The sequence below is a fragment of the Brassica oleracea genome, chromosome C1, assembly GCF_000695525.1.
Source record: "Brassica oleracea var. oleracea cultivar TO1000 chromosome C1, BOL, whole genome shotgun sequence".
In the NCBI taxonomy this organism is placed as follows: Eukaryota; Viridiplantae; Streptophyta; class Magnoliopsida; order Brassicales; family Brassicaceae; genus Brassica; species Brassica oleracea.
The window spans coordinates 6882740-6909887 of NC_027748.1; the positions used below are offsets into that span (position 1 = coordinate 6882740).

Here is a 27148-nt window from a genome sequence, read left to right on the forward strand (position 1 = left end):
TCCGTCGGAATTTACCGACGAACCAATTTCCGTCGGAATTTACCGACGAACCAATTTCCGTCGGAATTTACCGACGAACCAATTTCCGTCGGAATTTACCGACGAACCAATTTCCGTCGGAATTTACCGACGAACCAATTTCCGTCGGAATTTACCGACGAACCAATTTCCGTCGGAATTTACCGACGAACCAATTTCCGTCGGAATTTACCGACGAACCAATTTCCGTCGGAATTTACCGACGAACCAATTTCCGTCGGAATTTACCGACGAACCAATTTCCGTCGGAATTTACCGACGAACCAATTTCCGTCGGAATTTACCGACGAACCAATTTCCGTCGGAATATACCGACGAACAAATATCCGTCGGTATATTCCGACGACCAATGTCTGTCGGTATATTCCGACGCCCAAAGTTCGTCGGAATACACCGAGGAATCCACTACGTCGGAATTGTCTGAGGAACGTTCTCCGTCGGTACATAGTTTTTCCGATGAACTCTGGTCTCGTGTGTCCGCATCGTAATATCGTCGGAAGTTCGTCAGAATGACGTTTCTCGGTATTCGTCAGAAAGTCGTCGGAAGTTCTGACGAAATTCCGACGAATTTTTTTTTCCGACAAAACGATACCGACGGACAGGTTCGTCGGAAATTCGTCGGAATCGGTCTATTCCGACGAATTTCTGACGATTTCGGCCATCAGAATCCCCCTGTTTTCTTGTAGTGTCGATAAGAAAATATAAGGGTTATATATTGGGCTTTTCTTACATGGTCTGCAAACATACAACATTACATAAACAACGAAGCTTTTAAGGGCTCAGCAAATACAAGGGGGGACAAGAAATAATCATATTCATTTTGTTCGTTTTTTTTTACTAAACGTCCAACAATAGAGTTGACTCGTTTCGGCTCCAATTAGTGATCATGTGGAAGAAAAAAAATTATGGTGAAATATTTTTAATAATTTAAAAGTAGAATCCTTGTGTACTGTGAAATATTCAATCTCTTTTTGATTTTTCGATTTTTTTTTTGTTTGGAACTAAATTACAATATCATTGGGGAAAAAATAATGTCCCTCTCAAAAGGACCAATTTCGTTTCTATCAAACTCATTGTATTCTTTCTTCATTTTTGTTTGTGAATATGGACCATTCTCTTAACGATAACTTTTTATTATGTCTTTCAATCATTATAAACGTGATAAAATTATTTCAATAAATAATATGGACCATTTGATTGTTTTCATTCATCAGATGCAGAAAAGTGTAATTAATTCGAACAGCATGCCTAAAAGATGAATAGAAATGAATTGAAAACACTTAAAACGGCGTTTTAATACGAAATAATAAGCGAAGATTTTTGAAGTACACAATGTTGATACAAAGTCTATACTGCTCCTTTTTCAAATTACAAGTAATTTTAGATAAAAACACTAATATTAAGAAAACTATCATTTAATATATGCATTCAATCAATTATTAAAATTCTACGTAACTTAATTGGTTACACATTTAGAAGTTTCTGTTTTGCCTATAGTGTAAGCCTTTTCTCTAATTTTTATTCCTTTATGTTTCTCTCCTTTTGGAGTTGTGGCTTCTTCTACCTAATAAAACTAGCGTTAAAAAACTTAGTTGGTTATACATATTTAATCTGTGACAAAAAAAAGAGGTTATCCATATTTAATAAATGTAAAAGCTAAATTAAACTTTTAAAAATATTTATATTTTAAACAATTTTTTTATAAAACTACTTATAGAAACAATAGAAACTGTTCAGTAAGATTAAACAGGTTATATGAATCAACTGATCTGACTATTACAGTAATATTTGTTATCTCTATTATTTTATTGTATTTAGGCCACTATACTGTTAATTTATTTCAAGCAAATGCTCAACATATAGTCCTTCTCTCTTTTGAAAGTTTTACTCTAACGAATCCTTTTAAATTCCCTTTACATGATAAATCCTCAGAAAACATGAAACACAAGTAACCCAGCTTTACTCTAAATCCCAAAACCACACAAAAGTTGAAAGCTAAAATAAAAAAAAAACAACTAAAAGAATATATTAAATAATACTTTGTCTAGTACCCTAAAAGATAGGCTACCCATGTGGGTGCAGAAGATCAAGCAGCACATGAATGAAAAGTTTTTAAAACTTACAATAATAAAAACAGATCATAACAAAAATATGAAATTTTGGGAATAGCCATTGATGAAGAGAACAGTTGTCAAAATGTGGAAGATGTATCATATACTATTATATAGATAGATATATATCAACCAATGCATATAGAGAGAGAGAGGGAGACAGGAAGAAAGAGATGAGAGATGCTAAGGAAGAAGGGAACCAAACATAGAGCATAACAGGAGACAAATCATTTTAATTTTCACTCTCTTCACTGTATAATGGTCATTGTCCTAATTTTTTAGTTTCATTTATCTATCATATAAATTATTGAGTTATTTCTGCATATCAATTTTTATCTATAATTATATATTTCTATACATCCATTTTTATTTATTTTTGTAAGACTGATGTCTCTCCATTAAAAGGATCCATCGATAATTTTACTTCTGCTATTTGATTTGATTTGATTCAATCTAGTACCCTTAAAAGGATCGCCCTATGACCTTGAGTCTTTGACCTATACTTGTTTCATGAATACCAATAAATAGATCTTTGTACTATAACAATTAACTAAAGAGAAAATAAAAATAAACTCTACGGTTTATGCCAAAAACAATAAAACTCAATAGAAATGATAAAACTAGAATTATGAAGCCACAAACAAAATGCTATTATCACAAATACAACATTACAAAATACAAACCCAATCTGAAAAGATTTCCAAATTAGACCATCATATCAAACAGATTTAACGCACACATTGAGAGGATGATGATCCCAAAGATAAACCAAGAGGAGCGAGATTTGACATTTGGGTGATAGATAAAGCAAGAAAGAAAGAAAACAAAGATACTCAAACAAAAGATGCAAATGGTAACAGTATCATCAGTTCTTGCCTTTGCCCTTTTGGTCTGAGTTTCTGCATCCATTTTCATAATAAAGCTGAAACTGGTGACTGTTGGGGTGGTGATTCTCTGCAGGCAGTGCACCGAACAAGAACTGTGGACCTCCACCACCTTCTGATGATGAAAACCTCTGCAGATTAGCGAGAAAAGACTGCTGATGATGATTTGATGAATTGGACTGAAGGGTCCCCCTGTTGAAACCACTGAACCCGGCGGAGGCCACGGCGGTTCCGGCGCCGGAGGTCGTCGACATGTTGAAATCAAGATTGAATGCTCCACCGCCGTTGGATCCTGCCGGAGAAATCAGATGGTCGGGAACGAAGGAAAACTCTTGAGGATGATGATGATGATCGGAGAAAGGGTGAGCATTTGTTTGAATCGGGAAATGGGTTTGACCCGACCCGAGTATCAAACCCGAGCTTAAATACTCCATTTGAGCAGGCGATGAAGAAGAAACCATCCATTGCCGGTTTACATTAACCGGATCCGAACCGGAATTCAACAGATCGGTGAAGGAACCAGTGTGGTCTCTCTCCTTGGTCTCTTTGGCGGTTCTCTCTCTAGCTCTTTCCCTAGCTTTATCCCTTAGCTCCGATCTCGAAAGAGACAGACCGGAAGAGTTCTTGCTCGTGTCCGAATTGCTACTACAAGCCGATTTAGCCGCACCAGTTACTGTCTGATTCTGGTTCTCGTCATCGGTCATCGGGAAATTCGTGTTGTTGAGGGAAGGAAGCTCGGAGATCGAATCTTCGGCAGCTTTGATTAGCCATTCAACGGCTTTGCTCGGCTGATCGAGACCTAACCGGTCTTGAAGGTCGTAGAACTGAAGAGCGGTTGAGACTGATAACCGGACACGCCGGTCACGTGGGCCTTTGGAAGTCCAGACTTTGCTGTGTCGATCTTTGCCACCGGAAGCCCTCGAAACCCTAATTATCCGGGAAGAGTTGTGATGCCACCTGCTTAACCGGTTGCTGTTGTTGTTGTTATCCACCACGTCTCCATTGTTAGTCTTCATCAGATCTCCAATTATAACATCATCTCCGGTTTTAGGAAACATCTCACCAATAATCTCATGCCTAAAAGCTTTTCCCTCAAAACAATTTAAAAATCGAGACTTTAGGATTTAAAGAAGGAATTTTTTTTTGGTTTTTGTTTACACACTGTATTTTGTAAGCATTGAATATTGATGGTGAAAAAAAAAACACTCAGAGGAAAAAACAAAAGCCAAAACAAAACAATTTAAAAAGTTTTGGTTTTTTTTTTTCTTTCTTTTAATTTAGGGTTTTCGATATTTCACCATCAAAGTCAGTAGTAGATACAGCTTCGTTTAAGCTTGTCTGCAAGCTGTTGCAGAGTCATCAAAAGCGCTGTCTGAAATAATTTCAGCCCACGAGCCCTGCAATAAGAAGACGAAACAAAAACTAAGAAACAGTCTCATCATCATAAGAATTTTACCTTTTAAAATAAAATCTCCTCATAAGAACAAATCTCTACATATATATATCATATGTTACATCCTTATCTACTTTTTTAAGAGAAGACTTTCATCGTATGTACATAATTAAGATATTAGCTATTCTGATTCGAAGATATGCTCTAGATCTGACAGGCAGGTTAAATAAAAAGATGATTTTGATTAAATGGGTTTAAAGTTGATAATGCAAAAGATAATCAAAGAACAGCTACAAGGAAGATCAGAAGCTAATGATAAATTAGCTACTAAATTGATGAAACAGCAACTTTCGGCTGAAGCGATTATCAATGGAAACTTTAAAGATAACAAGACAAAAAATTACAGGAGTCGAGTTCAATGATATATTTAAAAGTTTGGTGTTTCGTACACAAATACTAATCAATTAAGTTGTTTCTTGGTTACCAACAAGAAGATAAATTAAATTAAATTAAAAAGGGAAATCATTATTACTGTAGTGTTCTGGATTCTATGCAGATCGTTGGACTCTAGATGAAACAGGTGTCAAAGCTCTCTTGCTTGACATAACGCTTCTTTCTAATTTGAATTTAGCTTTCCTGGTTTAAAAATTCTCATCAGGAATTCTGAGTCATGGATCTATGATTGTTCTTTTCAGAATCACGACTGAAAAATAACAAAATTAAAGTTCTTTATCTGATAAAGATTAAGTTTTTTTTTTGGGAAAGATTGAAACTTTAGTGAATATAAGAGAATTTGAGACTTACAGAAACAGATGAGCTTTGAGCTGAGTTTAGTAGGTTGCGTGAAAGAGTACTGGGGTTTTAGGGATTGTAAGAAGAAATAGTTTTAGAAATTAAAATCCGAGAAAATTGGAATTTCTTTGATGGGGATTTAAAGGAGTGATGATCCGATGGAGAGAGAGAGAAATCAGTCTTGTATCTTTATTCCCCTTTTTGCCCCTTATTACATGACCTTTTCACTGGATTGCCACATTCATCATCTATAAAATATCTGAACTAAATTATAGTCCTTGGCATTAGTTCCTATTTAGAATTTAAATTTAATTTTGATTACTTTTTGTTAATTTAAATGGATTTAATAATTTATTAAAGGGATCAATTTTTTTGTCTGGATTTGGCATTAAACACAGACAACAGCAGTTAACATGCTATGGAGTTTTCTTTTAGTGAAATTGAGAAAATAAAAAGGTGAACAACAAAAATTGAGAAAATAATGTGGTACAAAACAAAATCAATTCAGTGAGAGGTAAATAAACCATCGATGTGGGTAAATTATTATCTGCAAATAAAAAGAAAGTATTAAGAAAATATTAAGAAGTTTAGAAAAATATGGTGTTTTTTTAATATGGTGTTTTCTAATAACTTCCACACATAATTTAACATTTTGGACCACACAGAATTTTGGTCTTTAACCACTAAATAACAAAAATACAAGAGTGCAAGAACATTACATTAACGAAATAAATGTGATTTATTTGGTAATTTGTGTGGTTGGTTGGTGTTTGGGTGATCTCTTACCATCACGCATAATTAGTTTATACAACTTTATTGTAATTTGTTTAATATGATTAGATCAACTTTAAGAATATTTTGGGGTTTGTGGTTTAATCATCTGCTAGAACCAGCACGCCAGTGTGAATTTTCTTTAATACTAAAATATTTTAGGTTATACAATAAAATAAATCAATAATATAATTGGTGCTATATCTTATCTAATTTTATAATAATATTTGTGTGGTGTATAATATTATTACTATAAAATTTATAAATTTTGTATTTTTGTAACAAATTTTATTTTGAAAAGCATTATTATGTAACAATGCTGATTTACATAATTTTGTTTTATTTTTAGATTTGAAATATATGTGGAAATTAAATTAAGTTGAACCTACATAATACAAAATTTGGTAAATTGTGATTAATTAAACCAATTTAGTATAGTTGTTTAAATAATAAACCAAATTGGTTTTTAACTCAAGGGAATACATAAATTCTAATAACAGTAAACTTAAGTCTTATATATATAATATAAATAAAGATCAAATGTGTAAATTAATTGTGATATATGGTCAAAGCATTTGAATGTATGACTTCTAAATGCTCTAAATTAAAAAAAAAACACATATGAAATAAGTCATAATTTCAGTGCTAAATAGATAAAGTATTTTTTGTCTTTGAATTACAAATAGAAATGAATATTCTTTTTAAAAACATCTTTCAAAATATTTCTTAAATTTAATTTTAAATTTAAATCAATTTAAAACTGTTATTATCATTAAATATTATTAAAGGTATTTTATATAATTATTAATTTTTATTTACAATCAAAACTAAAATTTAGTTTCTAATTATACTTTGTGATGATTAAAATTTTAATTTACTAATTTCGAAAATATGTTTTAAAATGATTCTAAAAGATATTTGAAAGATTTTGTTAGACATTTTTTAAAATATTTATTAGTATTTCAAATAAAATAAAAAATATTAAAAGATATTATAATTAAGTTATGTAAAATTTAATAATTTTTTTAGGAATGATCCAAGTGAAAAAAATGACACATCAAAGAAGGTCATGATTTCTATTTTAACAGTACAGAAGTAAACTAAAGGATAAGACCATGCACCGTAATATTCGTAGTAGATTGGCGTCGTAATCAGATTGTCGAATTCGAGATTGGTTGAGTGGTCATACAAATCAAATAGTTTAACTGGAATGGTCACTTTACCGGAACATGTTTTATTAGTTTTCAATATAATAAATATTTTAAATAATACAATATGGAAAATGACAAAGTTATAAATTATCTATGTCATCATTTGCTACGGTAAATTAACAAAGTTTTATGAAAGTTATGTATTGTAATCACAAAATATAGTAAAAACTCTATAAATTAATAAAGTTGAAACTTTGGTAATAATTTTTTTGTCAGCTCCTTTGATAATTTATTATTTTATATAATTATTAGTTTATATTTTCTTTTTAGATTTATATATTTCGAAGTACGTTTTTCATGTAAAAATAAGAAAATACTTGATTTACGGTATATTTATTGATTAAATTTTACAGAAACAAATTTTATGTTATTATTATTTGATTATTTAACATATTAAAAATGTAATGTAATGTATGTAGATGCATTTTTAGGTGTAAAATGACAAACTAACAACAATATATTAGAAAAAGTTTTTTTTTTTTTTTTTTTTTTTTTGTAAATTATATTACCAAAAGAACATGGTTACATAAGCTTAAAAGCCTAAAACTCCTGAGGCCCAAAAAAAGATAAAAAGCCAGAGAAGTTAACGTTTTTGTCAATCCGAAGAGAAAACCTATTAGCCATAAGAGAACCAAAGAGATAAAAGAGTGGAGCAGCCCTTCTTTAATCTTCTTGCGAGGAGAGTATCTTTGATGAGTCTATCTAGTTGTTTGAACAAGATATTCGGTGTAGTGGGTTGAACATTATGTCTTCTGTTGTTCCTCTCTTTCCATATTAGAAAAAGTTAGAAAAGTAAAAATAGTTTTTAATGTGAAAAAACCAGATCATACAATACATTGTTTATATCTATATAAACCTTATATACATTAGTTATTATTTATGTTTAAAGTGGGACTATATATTTACATAATTTTTTTTAAAAAATATTATCTTATTATCTTATCAAATTATGTCGTATTTAACTTTTTCAACCCATGACTAGTGAAATTTATTAATTTAGCATGTTTAGTAATAGGGAAAATTTGGAAAAATACATCAATATAAGATTTTAATTTGAAAACTACACTATTATTTATTTTTTTTGAAAACTACGCTACTATTATTTAATTTTTTTGAAAACTACGCTCGTGTATATGTAAATTGACTAAACTATCCAATATATATGTCTATCTATTTTAAAATTATTCTATATTATCGTTTCTTTTTTTTTGTGCATGGTATATTCTCGTTTCTAATTTCGCCGAAATCGTCTCTTTCAATGGCAGCATCAACTACGTGTTTCAAAACTTAGAGAAACAGACATTGTATGGTGGATTTGTTGAAAATTATTATGCTTTTTGTTAATTTATTGCAGGATACTATGCTTTTGATCAAAACTATACAGCTAATGAAACAAGAAAGAGCTCTGTTTTATTCACGAAAAACAGAGTAAATCTGTTTTATACACAAAAACAAAGCTCCCAGATATAAGCATACAAGCAAACCAACACAAACACGAACCAAAATAACCACAATGTATTCATGAATTAAACAATTGAACATATATAACTTTGATAAAAAAAAATGCTTGTACAGAAACACCGAACACGATCTAACATCAAAGCACCACCTCCGAACGACTTAGCCCCAAATCCTAATCAAGAGCAATTTCGAAGCATAAGAAGAATTCACTCATGAAAAGTCACATACGTAACACTTCCAACCAAGTCATCAATGGAATGTGTTACAATTCCATATATCTACTTTAAGATCCCTAAGGCATTCAAGCAAAATGAACTGTAGCTTCTCATGGAATACAACGCTTGTTTCATCATTTTAAGAATTATAAAATATTAACATTTTCAAACTATAAGAATGAACAATAGGGATTTGTGCAGGTTCTGGTTTATAACGTAGTGGTCTAAGTTTTTGTGATCCAACTACACATTAAGTTGTCGATTGTATTTAACTTTAAAAACAATTCTAATACGCGAACAACCAAACATACATGAATCCAAAAATCATATAGTTATTCATGAATTAAATTATTAACATGTATTTATTTCATAATTGTGTTTATCTCAGAACAAAATAATTTATTGTTTTAATTTTGTTTTTAGTTTTTAGTTTAAAACAAAATCTGGATATAAATGACTTTTCACATATAAGAAAGTGCAGTTTTCAAAAAGAAAAAATCAAAAATGTATTCTTCAAATTTAAAATCATAAATAGGGTATTTTTCAAATTATCCCTTATTAATATGTCGAGTATTGATATACTAAGTTTCTACCGAATTGGAGAATACATTGAACCAACTTTTGAATTTGGGTATGGTCAAAGACTCAAAACTTACGTCAACATTTAAGATATAAAAATCATTTTCCTTGATATTTGCAAAACTTAGTGATGATATTTAGCTTCAACATTATTTTTATGCAAATAAACTCATGAAAGTTATGTATTGTAATCACAACATATAGTAAAAATTCTATAAATTAATAAAGTTGGAACTTTGATAATGATTTTTTTGTCAGCTACTTTGATAATTTATTATTTTATATAATTATTAGTTTTCTTTTTTTTTAGATTTATATATTTCGAAGTACGTTTTCATGTAAAAATAAGAAAATACTTGATTTACGGTATATTTATTGATTAAATTTTACAGAAACAAATTTGATGTTATTATTATTTGATAATTTGAGATATTAAAAATGTAATGTAATGTAATGTAGATGCATTTTTAGGTGTAAAATGACAAACTAGCAACAATATATTTAGAAAAAAATTAGAAAAGTAAAAATAGATTTCAATGTGAAAAAACCAGATCATACAATACATTGTTTATATTTATATAAAACTTATATACATTAGTTATTATTTATAGTGGAATATTTATATATTTACATTATTTTTTTAAAAATATATTATTTTGTTATCTTATCGAATTATGTCATATTTAACTCATTAAACCCATAACTAGTGAAATTTATTAATTTAGCATGTTTATTAATATGTCGAGTATTGATTTACTGAGTTTCTACCCTACCGAATCGGAGAATACATTGAACCAACTTTTGAATTTGGGTATGGTCAAAACTTACGTCAACATTTAAGATATAAAAATCATTTTCCTTCATATTTGCAAAACTTAGTGATGATATTTAGCTTCAACATTATATTCCTGCAAATAAACTTATAACATACTCCTTTATGCAACATGCATATGTATTCATACACAGATAAGCAATCATAGATATACTTATAGCCTAAATTAAGATAATCACATTTAAATAAATGCAAATCAGATGAGATAAGCAATCATCAAAGTATACACATATAATAAAAAAAAAGAGAAATATTTTAAATAGAAATGACTAAATTACGGGAAAGGAAACGTATAATATTTAAGGAATCTGAAAGCTATTTACGTATTTTTTTCTTTTAAAAAACTTTTTATATTTCTTTTTCAACTAGCTAATCATATTGATCAAGAATGCAGACCCATATTCGGCTATTCCCACATCACACCACTTTAGCTCATACTCACGTATACATTAACTAAAGAATAATTAAACGTTTGTTTGCACTCGCAATGTGAATAACTTTTAATATGCGATGGTTAAATATGATTTGTGGAGTTTAATAATAGTGATTAAGAATAAACGAAGCAAAAGGAGGAGCAAGTGGTTCACGACGGGGTCGAGAGCACGTGTCGCTGTCTTAACGGAGACTTGCTGACTTCTCGATCACTGTTTCCTTTACCACACCATTGCACGTGTCTGCTTCTTGGTCACCCAAATTTCTGCTTAATCTCTATTATATTTTCGTGTTTATTTTTTTTTCTCTTCGGCTTCTGATGCTCCAATTCCTTTTTGATGAACTACATTCCTAATCTACACAACAAAAAAGTTAATAAGGTATATACAACAAAGTATATAACCTAGAATTTGGTTTCTTCTTTGTTCGTTGGTATCAACCTTATTGACTACAAGTACAATATAAGGATTTAGTTTTCATTCATTATGTAATTTGTTAGGTGAATTAGCCGAATGTACATATTAAATAAAAAACTAAGAAATTAACCATATGCATTGCTATGGAAAAGTGATGTGACTTTTTGTTACTAGATTGGACAATATTGTTTTTGTGTGTGTAAGAGAGAGATAAATTTTCAAATGTATAATTGTTAAGAAACACATTATAGTAATCATAACCTCGTTTTTAGATTTTGGAGACTATACATAATTTATTAAGAGTTTTAGTGAATTTTTTTCACAAACTTAGAGATCTTTATTTATAATTAAAAAAAGGCATTAGTCGAATGTTTCATTTGACTATACCATGACCGACTTTGATTGTGATAGTATAAAATGCGAAAAACAAAACTAAAATAACATACATCATCTTTTTTTTTAATTATGGTATCCTCAATAAAATATATAAAGCTAAATTGTATTAATTATCTAAACTCGAGAAAGTTTTTTATTTAAACTCGAGAAAGTATAATAACAGTTATGAAAATGTTGCAAGGTTACATTATATATTTATTTATTTTAAGCCCTTTGTCAAAAAAAAAAGGGTTACATTAGTATATTTAAGGAATAGATTTAGAGTATTGGTAAATTACTAAATAACCTATTATAAACAAATAGAAAAAAAAAATAATGCATGATCTGAATCCTACTAGATTCGTAATGCAGTGGTACTGTTTTGACCACAGTTAGTGATGTGATGTTATGATTTTATAAACAGCCTTTTACTGCACATGTACTATTTTCTGGTCTTTGCCACTATGTGCGTTACGTACTGCCCTGCGCAAAAATAAAACATGTTAACTATTTCATGACACTTTTTTTGTAAACTACACTTTCTTTTCTTTTCTGAAATAAAAAATCGAACAAAAATTTTAAGTGCAATAATTGGTATATATATTTAAATAGTGAAACTAAATTCGAACTAAACCAGATTTACAATTTTCGTAAATTAAGGATTTTTGTATTCTAAAATGTCCAAATCAAAGAGAACACCATTCCAAATTGATTTAGAGATTATCATGAATAACTGGGTCAAGTATGTCATTAATTATTAGAGACATTAAAATATAAGTGAAGTTGATGTCCTTTTAAAATGGACCATTAATGAATCTAGTGGGTCATGACTCATGATTAATTTTGTCCATTAAGTTTCTTGCTCTAAATGGAATAAACTCTAATTGTGATTCGGAAAATAGGTCCACCCAGAGGTATATTACCTTTCTATTATTAGATTAACAATAATTAATTTAGTATTACCCATTCCATGTAAATTACTTCAAACTAGTCTAGGAACTAAACTTGATTTTTTATTGGTTATATCTCTAACAATCAATCATGGAAGGACCACAATATACACCCATATGTTTTTTTGCAACATCTATGTAATTTATATATAATCTTAGTTAAAGTGAGTTCTAAGTCATGTTTCCACCTGAGGTTTAAAATTATACTACAATTAAAGGAGACAAAATGACGCCAAAAATAATTAATTAAATGAGAAGAAAGAAAATGTAATTTAACTGAATTTTTGAGGTGATTTATATTAAAATGTTAAATTTAAAAATTTATTTCAAGTATACAATTATTGAACTTTTCATTTCATAAACAATTCTGAAATACACTGTTATTGTAAATATTTTAAATTGTGAATTTTTAAAGTTTTAAACGATTTTAAAATGTATGGATATAGTTTCTTAGTTACAAAAAAAAATCTAAATCTCATAATTTTATGTGAGATTCTAGAGTTATTTAACAAAAATCATATTAAACTTTCTAATTCATATAAAACTCATTAAAACTGTGTCCAATTCGTATGATAGTTTCGTTATAAACATATGTTTCCATTTTGTTTAAATTTTTTACTAAATTTATTACTAGATTGTTTATATTCCCTAAAATTTCAGTGCATTTGGTTTGATTTACTGCCGTTTGTATGTCCACCCTTATCGGAAGATACTTAAACTCATTAGCTTCCTCAACATTTAAATCCTAGGACGAATATGGAGACAAGGTTTTAAAATGTTTACAGAAACCACCCTTCCTCTTTATCTTCGACGTCAATGATCTCTGGTACACGAGATTGAAAGATCTGACCTCGAGTTCCGATGGCTTTGGTTCGTTGTTTTTCACCACCAACACTGTTCCTTTACAATCACAAGGCCGGTTTGGAAATGGATTCTTCAAACATAGCCATTCGAAATGAGCTCGTGAAAAGAGCAGCTTCGATGCATCTCCAGTCTTCTATGATTGTATCTGCTCCTGACACAAACTGGTTTAAAAGTTTCTGTTTGAAGGCAAAGCATCAGGCGATTGATAGTCTCAGACCAGTTAACCGGATTTTAACTTTTAGCTAAGAGATGTATTTAGTCCAACTTGTAAATGCGTAAATACTTAGATAAACAATCAGATAAAATTTTCAAGCTTTTTCACTGCCATCTAAAAATATGAGAACCGGTCTATCAACATCATTACTCATCGTAGAACTAAGCATCATACAAGTGTTTCTCATATTTAACGTTTTTTCTTAGCTCGTTTGGAAGAAGTCCTCAACGTCTCTTTTCTCACATCATCTGTAGCTTTTGTGTCCAGAAACGGCTGCACACAAAAAAAAGAAAGGGCAAAATCAACACAGGTTACAAGTTACAACACCAATTTGGTTCCAAAGTTTAACCAATTTCAATCCCAAACACTGGTTTTTACAACTTAAACATGTATGCTAACAAGTTCATACAAAAACAATGGGAACATAAGAAGAAACAATTAAACGTGCTCTAGTGGTCCTATTCTTCATAAAGAAAAGAGAGAGGAGACAAGATCGTTCAAACCTCGTCCTTTCTCTTTTGGAGGTCCAGAAGTTCTCGGCAATAAGCAAGACACTCGGCCTGGTAAGCTGCAGCTAAATCCTTAATCAAAGCTTTCCTTTTGATGATCCCAACCACTTTCACAACAACGGAGAGAAAGAGAAAGTCAGGAAAGCATTTTTTAGTTAGATCAATACGACCAGAGGCAAAAACACAGAGCAAGCTGGTGAATGATTCATTAATGAATGTTCTAATCAATCAATTGCAGATCTGATTCTCTTCTAACTATCAAAGCAAAAGTTACGATCTTTCGAAAACCCAATAGCAAAAGGAACGACCTTTGGGTACAATTAACAATGGCGGAGAGGAAATTAATCGCATAAGCTAAGAAGTAGGAAGCAAACCCTAGAAATCAATTTGATGTTGCAGAATAAATTGGGGGAAATTAGAGAATTACTTCGAGTAGGATCGAATGTAGCCGGCGGAGTAGGTGTTTCCGGCGGGGGATCTTCGGGTTTTGATGGAGGTTCCGGCGGAGAGGGACGAGTAGGTTCCGGTGTAGTTCGCTTCTCTTCTTCCGCCATTGAAGGAGTTTCTTTTTCTCACAGAGTTTTTTTTTTTTTTTTTTTTTTTTTTTTTTTTTTTATAAATGTAAACCTTCAATTTCCATTTGTCACTCACCAGTCACCATGATGTAACTTTGAAATATACTTTTTGACAAAAATAAAATATAATTAAAATATCTGAGTATGTAATTTTCTTACAAATGTACGTGTTAGTCTATAGCGGACTGCATAATAGAATTCACATCTAAATTTAGTATAACTAGATTTTGCTGTAAAGAAAACACCTAAAAATAGTATAGTTGATTTATTTTATTCTGGGTGTGTCTTGAACCTCTTCTAAGTTTGGCACAAGATATTGTTAAGAGACTAACTGGTGTCTTTATATTTTTAGATATTTGACATTTTACCATATTTATATAACCGTAGTAAAGTCTTCTTAATCTTCTCTATGTATATATAAACCAACAATCAGATCTTACACACAACACCTTAATCTTCTTCTTTTTTTCTCTGCTCATATTACAAGACGTCAAGAAAACTTATATTTCTTCACAAAACTTTTAAAACTGCATCGTTATATGGCGAATGAAATGAGGTTTATTCAAACATGGGGAGAGGTGGCACCTTCATTATCTCATCGGATTCAGCAGAGACGATTGTCGAGAAGCAGTTCGCAGCCTAAGTTGGAGACTATTTTTGAAGAAGGATGTGACAGTTTTGCAGTTCAAGCGCCAAAACGGATTGTCATCTTTCTACCTCTTCTCCTCTCAATAATTTTGTACTTTTTCTTGTACAAGACTATCAAAGACTATTGATTGCTGCTTCTTTAAGTTGTAATTTGGGTGTGTTGTTAATAACAAAGAACTCTCCATTGGTTCTCTTTGCTAGAAAATGTGTGTTTACATATGAATTCGTTGTCAAAAACTCGGCCATGTTAAGACAGTATCTTCTTATTGGTAAGAATATTTAGAACTCATGAGCACTAGAACACATGTTATAATTCATATATGAGACTGAAGTGAACAAATGAAGTACAAAAGATTATATATAAGAATTTAACTCTTCTGCTTATACATTTTCCAAACAAAACATCGAAAAACTTATATGTATGTATGTTTGTAAACATGTTCAAGAAAATCGAACAACACGGTCATGTCTAAACAACAAAACACATGAGACGGCCGATATAATCGCCGGAACAAGAAGTAAAAGACGGTGTCCTTGTCCCATGATGACTTTTGAATCATCCGACCTTTCTTCGAAAATGGTCTCTAGTGTCGGAATCATTGAACATCCCCGGCGATAAATCATGGCCGCCGGCGCCATCTCAGCTCCAGATAAAGATCTCCTTCTTCCTAATTCTGATCTTACCATGATATCTCGATAGTGTTAAGATTTTCTTGTTCTTGAAAATGTTTAAAGAGAAAAGTCGTGAATGAAAGTGTTTTGGTTTCGAAGTTATCTCAAATGGAGAATTCTTGGTGTATATATAGACTCTAATGCACGGCGAGTCTGCTACAGAAACACGGTTTTAGTTTGTTTGGCAAAGAAGTTTTTAAGAAAATAAAGAAAATGGACTGATGGATCAACGGCTGTCTCTGGTCCAAGCAAGTGGCCTGTATGACTACACACGTACGTACATTTTTTGATATTGACAGAGTTAGAGATTATAAAAGTAACGACAAAATTTTCTCTATTATTTGGTGATGCATAGAAACAAGCACAAAAAAACAAAGAAAGAAGAAACAAATACTCCAGAATATCCAAATAATCTCACAAGTTGAGTTACGGGGAATACGACATGACAATAAGAGAGACGAAATTTCGGAGAAGTATACAAGTCTTGTTTGGTTAAGTGTATCTCTACGTGGACGAGATACACATGACATATTTAATATTTTCAATTATTTGGTACATTCAACATATCTTACAACTTCTAGAAGTATTTTATACAGAAACAAATAACTCTTTATTTTTGGTCAACTTGAAACAAAATTTCCTTTAACCAAACACATACTTAACCGGATTCATCAATGAATATGACTTAGTGTTGTTCGTTTTATAATCGCCACCTAGCAGCAAAAAAAATACCGTGAAGGAGACAAAAATGACAGTGACAAAAGCCAAAGTAGTAGCTAATAGATTGCCAAAGACGTAGAAAATTAGATGCTGATGTCGCTAATTTATTCCGTGTCTGTTTTATCCGCTGTAGCTGCTGCATCGGCTGGAAAATTAGCTAACAATGCTTCACTGGTGTGGTGTTGTACTGCTGTGTATTGCCAGGGCAGGCTCAATTTAAAATTGGGCCCTGAGCCAACATATTTCTATTGGAATTTTATGTATAATATTAAATTTTATGACCTATTTTACAAAATTTCAAAAATTCAGGGCCTTAAATGTTAAAAGAAATTTGATGAATAAAAGTGGGACCCTGCGCAAATGCGCCTGGTCTGCACACCCTCGAAGCCGGTGTATCTTCTAGAAGTTGTAAGATATGTTGAATGCGCCGGTCGGACACCAGATATCATGAGAAATTGCTTTAATTTCCACTGCTGAACCCTTGTTAACTAGGAGAGACACGAGACCCTTAGAGTCCGAAAAGCATTCCAGCTTTTGGTGTCCCAATGAGATGGCAGCTGACATCGCTGCCTTTACCGCTAGCGCTTCGGCCACTAAAGCTGAGCCAACTAAACATGCGGTGAGAAGAGCCGAACCCAAGACAAGAGTTCGAAGATGCATCCTTAGAAACCCAACCCAAACTACATCTTCCCTAGCAGCATTCCAAGATGCATCTGAGAGGCACTTGGTAGCAGAGGAAGAGGGTCGAACCATGGACGGTCGGTTTTTCGGAGCTGTGGGCGGGAGCTCTTGTGCGTTTTGCCATGATCTGGAAAAGGCTTTTGATGAATTTACAAGTGAAAAAGATAAAACATGGGCAAATTGAAGAACAGAACCGGCTGATATAGCATTGGCTTTTTCTTCCTACGTTAACATCTCTTAACTCCCAAGCCAGCACAAGCATTGATCATATACTAGAAAAGATAAACTGGTTTGACTATATTTCCATCATTTTCCATGTGATCAAACAGCGGATGAATCAGAACAAAAAAAAATTGTGTGTACGTGAACAACTTGACTCTGGCTCTGAGAATCTTTTATATCCAACCGGATTAAACCGAAAATTAAGTTCTACATTTTAGACTTTTAGTTAAATATTAAACAATTAGACATGTGGACACCAATTCGAACCAAGGCAAAGTGGTAGTGACTCAGCACGAAAACGCGTCGCACCAGGGTTCGAGCAACATATTGGTACCCGATTGAGAAGGAGAGATTAAATATCTCCCTCTCGGCTTCACGAGAATGTTTCGTGAGAGTTAGTTGCCTAACTAATACAGCAGCAAATAGTCTGCTATGCCAGATCCTTGTCTAAGAGATCTGATGATCCATGTCGGGATGGTCCATCCGGAGACGTGCTTAATCTGAGATGGCGATTTGAGGTAATTTAAATTACCTTTTTTTTTTTGAATTAAATCTCATTTTATGTGATGGGAATCAGATAGTTTACTTTTCCGACTATCTCTTCTGCACATTCTCCACTACGACGGAGTGAGAGGGGTATTGCATTGTGACAATAAATTTATCTTAATGGGCTTTCATGATGTAATTCATTTTAATCAATCATACATATTACATATTTTGAAAAATACGTAAAATAATATATTACTCACGAATGTTATTTACATTAAATTATGAGTTTATTATGATTACTTGCATACATCTCTATTAGAAACGTTTACATGATTTTTGTAATGTCTTTTCAAAGTGAACATCAAAAGAAAGAATCTTGATCAAACAAGTTAAAGCATAGAGAATAAATTACAAATAAATAAAAATATATTAAAATCATTTGTTACCAGGAACTGGAAAACCAATACCATTGCGTGTTGTGGGAAATGATGCAAACAACATACTACAAAACACCCCCACGCCTACCGGCAACGCCGTGAGAACCTCCAACGCTTCAGCTGACGGTGCCGGAAAAAAGCAATTCACCGTATTCCGATCGAATAAAACCACCGCACCAAACACCAATAACGACATGAAAGCATGCGCAAAATCTATAAACCTTAGTTTATATTTCTTAGATAACTCTTGGGGAAGCGTTGCCGATCCATCAATGATCCAAAACCCGTGGACTGTTGCAAACCCGTAGCATATAGTACCGTTCTTGTCTTTGTAAGAATCCGTGAAGCTAAGTATGAAACAAGAGAATCCACATATTGCCACCAGAACCGATGTCATGATCTCGCTAACCAAATCGCATTGACCGCCGTTTGAGAAAATTGGAGATAAGAGTTGAAACGCTAGAACCGTTCCTGTTGGTAAGAGATTAGCTAAATGAGCTGTGGTTTGAAACGTTTGACCTATTGCCTTTTGTATCCATGTTGTTCTTTCTATATCGGGGAAGTCTTTGTCTTCTTCTAGAAGTGGCTTCTCGATCTCTTCTTGAGCACTTCCTTGATGATCTTCATCAACAACATTGATCTCCATATCTTTGAAGCTTTTTCCTTTGTTCATCCTCTATGCTTTTCTCTGATTTTGGGGAAATCTTTTCTGATGGAAGAAAGATTAATGATGAGATTCAAGTACGTAAAGGCTATATAAGAGAGGTGAGAGAAAAGCTTCTTTACGCTTTTTAATTATGCCTTGCAAGTAACCTTTGAGACCAAACCCAAGTCTTTGTTTACTTCAAGTGAAGGATGTTCTTGAAACACCCTTAATCTTTGTTTAAGAGAGGTATTTTTGTTTCAAGATAATCATTTATATTCTGATACGTTTTAGCGTTTATATATTAGTTTTTGAGGTTTATAGGGAGAATCTTGACATGTGTGAGTTTGACGAGTAATTTCGTATGAACAACTCTCCATGTTGTTAACTTTTTTTTTATACCTTGTCAAATATATTTGATTATTTTCGTAAAATCCTGGAGAGATTCTTATTTAAACCGTGTCAAATGTCAACGAGAAGAGCGTAAATAAGAATGATCTGATCGACCGATTAATAACATTGATCATGAAAAGATTTGCGTGTGTGAGAACCTTTGCATTATCTCATAATTTCTTTTAATAATCACAAGGATCCATCGTGGAGGTCAAGTAAGGTCTAGCTAACAAATAGATAAATAATAATTCAGTATAAAATGTAAAACGTAAAGTGCTTAGTCAACCACGTATATTCGTTTCCTTTACCTTTATATTGGTTCCTTTAGAAAATAAAGTTATTTGCATTGTTTTTAACTAACGTCAGTATACGCAAGGCATACAAGACACGCATTGAGACCTGCACGTTACAACTTACATATTTTGTTATTACAATTTGTTCTTTTTGAAAAAAAAGCTCTGAATTCTTGAAATATTGTAATGGACGAAGAAAATAAGAATACTCAAGAATTGGCCATTTAGTACCAGAAACTCCAACTAATTGTTTTGTTAACCAAGACTATATGGACGTACGTAAGCCTAACTTGAGATTGAGAATAGTATCGAACGGTTAGTTCAGTCTCAAAATTTCAATGAAGTTTGAAATATGGCTTCATTTTCGGCTGGACAAACAACATTAGTTCCCCATAAGAATAAAACCTAAAACCAATGGATTTACGTCTTGCTTCAAACCACCCTATCACTAAACTACCGCTGCTTAGTTTATTTATGCCATTTACTTTCAACTTTCATATTCTTTCAATATTCATATAATTTTCTATCTTTGAATCTGGTTTTGGATACACTTAGCTCGATCATTGTTCGGTTGCTCGCTTTGCTACAGTTCTTCAGCAATAAAAGCCCATCATAAACTTATACTGTATATATATTAGAAGTACTATATATTAGCATGAATTAAAGATGAATACAATGATGATTGGCAAGTGTACGAAACAGTAAAAATCGTCATGTAAAATCCTCATGTTATTGATGACATGAGACTTGGAAGGAACGATTTTGTCATAATTTGGACGGTGGACCTAAATTAGCTCCGTGTGGAACAAGGAAGATCTTCTTTCTTCTATTTTCGGGTTTAGCAAATCATCATGTTATTTATCCTTTCATTTCACGTTGGTCTCTGTGTGCTTTTATGTGGTATATGTATTATATACGCTTTTTTTATGAGTACAAAAGTTTGCCAAAATAGAAAATTGTATTTGTACAGTTACTTATTGAATAAAGTAGAAACATCTAAGTTTTAGATAATGTCTAGATTACTAATCGGCGATTCAGTAATGTTCCATTATGAATAAATATGTTTCTCCGTCTCTTGACTTTGTTAGTACTAAAGTCGTAGTTTTAACTTTCAGTTCATGTCAGCTACTCGTGTGTTGACAAGAATTCATAACCAAGTCTTCCATTTTCAGGTTTGTTTTAGAATGACTTTGCTTAAGCCATCTCTTATTTTTTACATGTATTAAATTTTATAACGAAACTGAAGAATATAGACAAGATGTATACACTAATACTTGAGGATACAAAGACTCTAGAGGATTCAGAGGTTTCGGGTTATCAGTTGGTTTAGCTGACTGCTCTGGTTATTTCCGGTTCAATTGGAGTAGCTCTGGATGAAGACATGTGTTCTATCTTTTGCGTGTTTATAAGTCTCAGTCTCTTGGTGATAATGAGATGAGCTGAGATAGAGTTGTAAAGAGAGAAGAAGAAACACTTTGTATCCGTACGGTGGCTCAAGTTTCAGGGTCACCGGGGTTCAGTGGATGGATTGCCGTAAGAGAGTCGGCCCGGTGAGTATATAGCAGCTTCTCCATCTTGGAAGAGTGTGGTGAACACCGGATAAACAATGTTGTGTCTTTCTATATAGTCTTTACTTTCTTGATTACACATGAGAGATTGATTAGGGAGAGAGAGTTTGAGAGAAATCTAGGATCGAAGTTAAACAGAAATCAAATGAATAAATGTGGTTCGTTAAACTAATAATTAGGATTGAGAGGTCAGTAATATGTTTGTTCGCAACAAAATCCATAATCAATAAATACAAAACTAAGCAAGATTGTTAAATTCGGGTTTAATTATGGGCTTCCAATTTAAAACCAATCGGTGATTAGTGGATTGACCATAACCCTTTATATATTATTTAATGTCCCTTAGAATTCCCGATGTGAGATATATATCCCTAATACCCCTCCTCGAGATGATGGCTCTCATCGGCCAGAAATCTCGGAACTTTAGGATATTTATACTCGGTCGAGCGAGTTTAACACAATTTTTATACCCAGTTGGAAGGGTTAATCATAACCTTTATACCCGGTCAGAAGGGTTAATTTTAATTTTAATTAGGAGTTTAAGGTATTTAGGATTTGGGCTCTGATACCATGTTAAATTCAGGTTTAATTATGAGTTTTCAATTTAAAACCAATTGGTGATTAGTGGATTGACCCTAACCCTTTATATATTAGTTAATGTCCCTTAGAATTCCTGATGTTAGATATATATCCCTAATAAAGATTCAACTGCTTAACAAAGTATAACATGTTTATTCTCTTGTGGTTTTACTTCGGTTCTAGAAAAGCTATAACAGAAGTCTAACATTCATTTTAGTTTCACGACTAGAATAGTCTTATCCAATTCATTTTCTTGTGGTCGGTTTGTGTTGTAAAACCAACTTTAAACCCTACCCCCTCCCAAAACTATAAATTCAGATAATCTCGGCCTGAGCAACAACCAGATGATTTAACAACAGAAACATCATCTTTGCTACCTAAATCAATGGTCTGTCCTTTAGACAAAGACGTCGGATCTCCAGTGCCATCAAAAGCTTTACGGCTCACAACACGACAGATCTTAGTCAAGACATGAGTGAAAGCTTGCTCAACATTTGTAGCATCAAGAGCAGATGTTTCCATAAAGAACATGTTCTCTCTTTCAGAGAAAGATTTAGCTTCGTCCTCTTGAACTGCACGAAGGTGATGAAGATCAGCTTTGTTTCCAACAAGCATGATCACGATGTTGGCATCGGTATGGTCACGAAGCTCTTTGAGCCATTGTTCAACGTTCTCGAACGTTACATGTTGAGTTATGTCGTATACTAGAAGAGCCCCCACTGCTCCTCTGTAGTATGCACTCGTGATTGCTCTGTACCTATATAACAACAAACACACAATTGCTCAATTACAAAGCTGGAGAAAAACAATATAAAGAGAACAAGCATATCTAGTAGGTATCCAAGAGGTCATGAATTCAATTCCCCTTTGAAAGGGTCTTCTCATTAGGAGAGTTATTTAAAATGGTTTGGGCTTTGCCCTACAAGATGTACAAGCTTAATGGAAATTGAACCAGATAAAACCATTGTAATTTGGTTTGTAATATTTTAATTTGGCTTTGGTATATTGGGTTTTTAATACCAAAATAAGTAAATATTGATTCTTTATTTTAATAAATAGATATTGGTTCATTTACATATATGTAATATTAAAACTCTTAACAAATTTTGGTTTAATAAATTACACTAAAATCAGTTACGATTTTATTTACAGTATATGACAAACTAACTGGTTACAATATTTGATAAACTGAAAAATATAAACATTTTTGGTTTGGTTCGGTCATGTTGCAATTATTAACCGACGTAAAACAACACATAACCAAGAAAAAAACAGAACACCGAGGGAAAAAAACAGACATATCACGAGGATTTTGTTTACCTTTCTTGACCGGCGGTGTCCCAAAGCTGAGCTTTGATGATTTTCTCGTCGACATGAACACTTTTCGTGGCGAACTCGACACCAATGGTAGCCTTTGACTCGATACTAAATTCATTTTTGGTGAATCGAGACAAAAGGTTTGTTTTTCCGACGCTGGAGTCTCCGATCAAGACTAGTTTGAAGAGATAGTCGTAGTCTTCATCGGCTATGTACTCTCCCATTATTGACTTTTTCAGAAACCCAAAAAATGAAAATATAGAACAAGAACTAAAATCTTTGGTTGATGTAAATAGTTTTGATATGAAAATATAGAACAAGAACTAATAGTTTTAATATTAGAGCAAACTGTAAAATCTTTGGTTGAACCAAAATCGGCTCTGTACTCTCCCAAAGAATATTTCTTCAATATAAATAGTTTTGATCAATTTAAATCACTCGGAAACTTTTCCATAAATTAAAGGATATCAATATGTAGGAAGATATTAGAGAAGAGGTTATGTATGGTATGTGATAAATTGTTGTTTTGATTTTATGGCATTTTCAATTAATGTTTTAAGATATTATTGTAAAAGACAATTAAAATATGAAGTAGATGTTAAGATAACATGTGTCCATGTAAATGGTAACAATGAAAAAAATATTACATATCAAAGCTGTGAATATGACAAAAAAAATTTCTTAACATTATTTAGCAATTTTGTTTCCTTACTCTTTGCATTCATATTTGCCTAGATTTTGTACCATAAACACTTGCCTATAAAAAATATAAACCCCTCAAATCAAAAGAAAATGTTCAACTTGTAAACTGCACATCATTTGACTCTAATGTAACAAATTTTCTTTTTATGACCTGTAGAGGTGTTTAATTGGAATTTTGGTTCGGTTTTGGTTTGCTTTTTACTTTTTGGTATCTCAACTTGTAAAAATTAGCTATCAAATTAATATCACATATATTTTGGCTTGGTTCAGTTTATATACTATCGTTTTCGGTTAATTCTATTTTATACCACAACACCATAACCATGTTTATCTTTTATAATACTTTGTAAATTTTAGTATATATAATTTAGAAGTCTCTCTAACTTTTAAATATATTATTTTCTGTATAACTAACTATTAAAAATAATTAGTAAGAGTAAAAATTTAATAATTATGATAATTTTCATAAAATAAAATAACAAAGTTAGTAATATCATAATATTATTAAAAACTAATTTTAACACTATCAACAAAAGTTATATTTGATTTCATTTGATGAAAATAAGAACAACAAAATAACTTTTAACTTAAAACAAATTACTAAAATCAACATCTTACATATCAATAAAATAAATTATATATATTGTTAATTATATGTAATTATGTATAATTATATTACAATATTGTAATTAGTCGGTTTATTTTGTTTATTTGGTTCAATCGATTTAAATATCAAGTTGTTATATTCATATAAGTTGGTTTTAATTTTACTGTATTGTACAAAACTTAAATTGTCTACTTATACCAATATTTTTTTATTGGTTGGAGTATCATTGAACGATATAATTCATAAATAAACAGGGCCACACCTTATAATTCAGGACTACTAAATCAAAAGAGAGCGAATTTAATTAATCGATGATGTCAAAATCTGAAAGAGGAAACATAAAACACCAGTACAAGATTATTCTCACCGTTCAAACGACTACGTAAAAGTCATCCATCTATGAATTGACTCTCCCCCATTCATTTGGAAAAGAGACATAATAATAATACAACACTACACCTTATCACCAATTTGATCATCATCATCAATGTCCGAAGTGCAGAGCTTCATCGACGGCCAAAGCCAACGAAGCAGCAGCACCAACATATGTGTGTGGAGTTAACTTCAAAAGTTGAGTTTTTGCTTCTTCAGGTAAATCCAAACCTTTGATAAACTCTCTTATGCTTTCTTCATTCACAGCTCTTCCTCTTGTTAGCTCCTTCAGCTTCTCATACGGCTCTGGAACACCGTACCTCCTCATCACCTTTTATCATAATACACCATGACAATTCCATGAACATGGAGGTAGCTTGAACGTTATAAAAGACTAGAAAGTCGAGTAGAAAACTTACAGTCTGTATCGGTTCAGCGAGAACTTCCCAAGTTTGATCCAAATCTTCTTTTAACCGAGCTTCATTAACCTACATCAAGAAACATTCTCAGTCTATGACAAGTGAAAACCTTTCTAAGGACTTACGGTAATAATACCTGAAGCTTCCTGATTCCTTGTATCGCACTCTTGTAAGCTAGAAGAGAGTGCCCTAAAGCTCCACCCATGTTTCTCAACACAGTTGAATCGGTTAAGTCACGCTGCACATTTTATCAGGCTTAGCTTATATTCACACACATTGCTCTAGCAAAGACACTTAAAAAGAGAAATGCTCAAACCTGCATTCGTGAAATGGGAAGCTTCATACTGAGAAAAGTAAGCTCAGCGTTTGCTTTCCCTAGGTTCCCTTCACTGTTCTCAAAGTCAATAGGGTTCACTTTGTGAGGCATTGTAGATGATCCGATCTCACCAGCTTTAGTTATCTGCTTAAAGTAGCCTAGAGATATGTAGCTCCATATATCTCTGTCGAAATCAATCAAAATATTGTTGAACTGGCTGATCGTGTTGAAAAGCCTAGCCATATAGTCATGAGGCTCAATCTGCAAAAAAGAAACAATCACTCAGTGATAATATACAAGGAAAAAGTTAATGAAGATAATAAAAACTATATAGTATATACCTGAGTGACGTACGGGTTAAATGTTAAACCGAGAGAAGTAACAAACTCCTCTGCAACGTGAGGCCAGTCGATGTTAGGATAAGCTGAAATATGAGCGTTGTAGTTCCCAACAGCACCTGCAAACTTCCCCTTAATCTTGGTTTCTGAAAGGTATCTCCTCTCTTCGCTTAACCTCACAGCGAAAATCGCCATTTCTTTCCCTAATGTTGTAGGTGAAGCTGGCTGCATTAGAGAATCAAAACCATGAACATTTCTTCAACAAAGAGGCGAAGGTCTTGTCTTTAGAGGTTTTTACCTGTCCGTGAGTTCGTGAGAGCATGGGGACATACGCAAACTCCTTAGCCATCTGAGAGATCGACTTGATGAGCTCATCCATGGATGGGAGTATAACCGAAGTAAGCGCTTCTTGAAGCATCAAGCCATGGGAAAGGTTGTTGATGTCCTCAGATGTGCAAGCGAAATGGAAGAACTCAAGAACCTTAGCGATCTCAGGGTGTGATTCACACTTTTGTTTCAAGAAATACTCAACGGCCTTGACATCGTGATTGGTCACTTTCTCGATCTTCTTGACTTCCAAAGCGTCGTCCATGCTGAATCCATCGATGATGCCTTGCAAGTAAACCTCAGCTTCTTTGCTAAAGCTTGGAACTTCGGTGACTTGAGGAATTCTCGATAGCTTAAGAAGCCATTTGATCTAAACAAAACAAGAACAATCAATGAATCTTAATAGTAACAAGGAACGTTCAATCACAAGAAGTAAACTACCTCGACAAGTACTCGGAAGTAGATCAAACCAAACTCGCTCATGGAAGAAGCCAAGTCCTTGACTTTCCCCCAGTAACGTCCGTCAAGAGGCGATAACGCCGTTAAGTTCGACATCTCCAAGTCTCTTGAACTTGCCATGGACATTGCTATCACCTAAAGTATCCATTTTTTTTCGCCAATTCGGTAACAGTTAGATTACATCCACAACGAAGCATTTCGACATAAACCCACAATTAGATTACCTTTCTTGAAGTCGTTAGCTTGAGAGAATCAGCAGAAGAAGAGAGAGAGAATGAAACTGTGGGAATCGGGTGGTGAGAAGCTAAGCAGAGCGATTTTGA

General features: G+C 32.6%; 7 protein-coding genes across 11 annotated transcripts; 1 reads left to right on the forward strand and 6 right to left on the reverse strand.

Annotated features, from left to right (window-relative positions):
• Positions 1-2868: 2868 nt before the first annotated feature.
• LOC106314508 (transcription factor TCP2) lies at positions 2869-5340 on the reverse strand. 5 transcript variants are annotated; one of them, XM_013752386.1, is made up of 4 exons: positions 5232-5340; positions 4960-5130; positions 4333-4431; positions 2869-4118 (listed from the first exon to the last, which is right to left on the reverse strand). In XM_013752386.1, exon 4 carries the CDS (start codon positions 4090-4092, stop codon positions 3016-3018), a length of 1077 nt encoding a protein of 358 aa, XP_013607840.1. In that variant the 5' UTR covers positions 4093-4118; positions 4333-4431; positions 4960-5130; positions 5232-5340; the 3' UTR covers positions 2869-3015. The 5 variants fall into 5 exon arrangements, with proteins under 5 accessions (XP_013607840.1, XP_013607827.1, XP_013607845.1 ...); XM_013752373.1 differs by having other exon boundaries at positions 2869-4431; XM_013752391.1 differs by lacking the exon at positions 4960-5130 and having other exon boundaries at positions 2869-4111; positions 5232-5338.
• A 7299-nt stretch (positions 5341-12639) lies between these two features.
• Positions 12640-13627, forward strand: LOC106330242. Its single transcript, XM_013768751.1, is given in 3 exon segments — positions 12640-12654; positions 13211-13383; positions 13385-13627. Coding segments are annotated over 3 exon segments (375 nt in total). The 3' UTR covers positions 13572-13627.
• On the reverse strand, positions 13621-15433 carry LOC106318748. Its single transcript, XM_013756902.1, has 3 exons — positions 14476-15433; positions 14043-14155; positions 13621-13812 (listed from the first exon to the last, which is right to left on the reverse strand). Exons 1-3 carry the CDS (start codon positions 14600-14602, stop codon positions 13729-13731), a joined length of 324 nt encoding a protein of 107 aa, XP_013612356.1. The 5' UTR covers positions 14603-15433; the 3' UTR covers positions 13621-13728.
• A 114-nt stretch (positions 15434-15547) lies between these two features.
• Positions 15548-16108, reverse strand: LOC106318839. Its single transcript, XM_013757018.1, has one exon. It carries the CDS (start codon positions 15956-15958, stop codon positions 15713-15715), a length of 246 nt encoding a protein of 81 aa, XP_013612472.1. The 5' UTR covers positions 15959-16108; the 3' UTR covers positions 15548-15712.
• Positions 16109-18400: 2292 nt separating this feature from the next.
• Positions 18401-19399, reverse strand: LOC106296159. Its single transcript, XM_013732236.1, has one exon. It carries the CDS (start codon positions 19163-19165, stop codon positions 18491-18493), a length of 675 nt encoding a protein of 224 aa, XP_013587690.1. The 5' UTR covers positions 19166-19399; the 3' UTR covers positions 18401-18490.
• Positions 19400-22269: 2870 nt separating this feature from the next.
• Positions 22270-23509, reverse strand: LOC106298925 (ras-related protein RABA1e). The gene is made up of 2 exons (XM_013735058.1): positions 23289-23509; positions 22270-22725 (listed from the first exon to the last, which is right to left on the reverse strand). Exons 1-2 carry the CDS (start codon positions 23507-23509, stop codon positions 22275-22277), a joined length of 672 nt encoding a protein of 223 aa, XP_013590512.1. The 3' UTR covers positions 22270-22274.
• A 1365-nt stretch (positions 23510-24874) lies between these two features.
• Positions 24875-27112, reverse strand: LOC106325635 (adenylosuccinate lyase; the record flags this gene model as incomplete). The annotated part of the gene is given in 8 exon segments (XM_013763684.1): positions 24875-25297; positions 25386-25454; positions 25522-25623; positions 25702-25962; positions 26043-26264; positions 26338-26736; positions 26808-26960; positions 27050-27112. Coding segments are annotated over 8 exon segments (1488 nt in total), but the record flags the coding sequence as incomplete, so codon positions are not given.
• Positions 27113-27148: the final 36 nt, after the last annotated feature.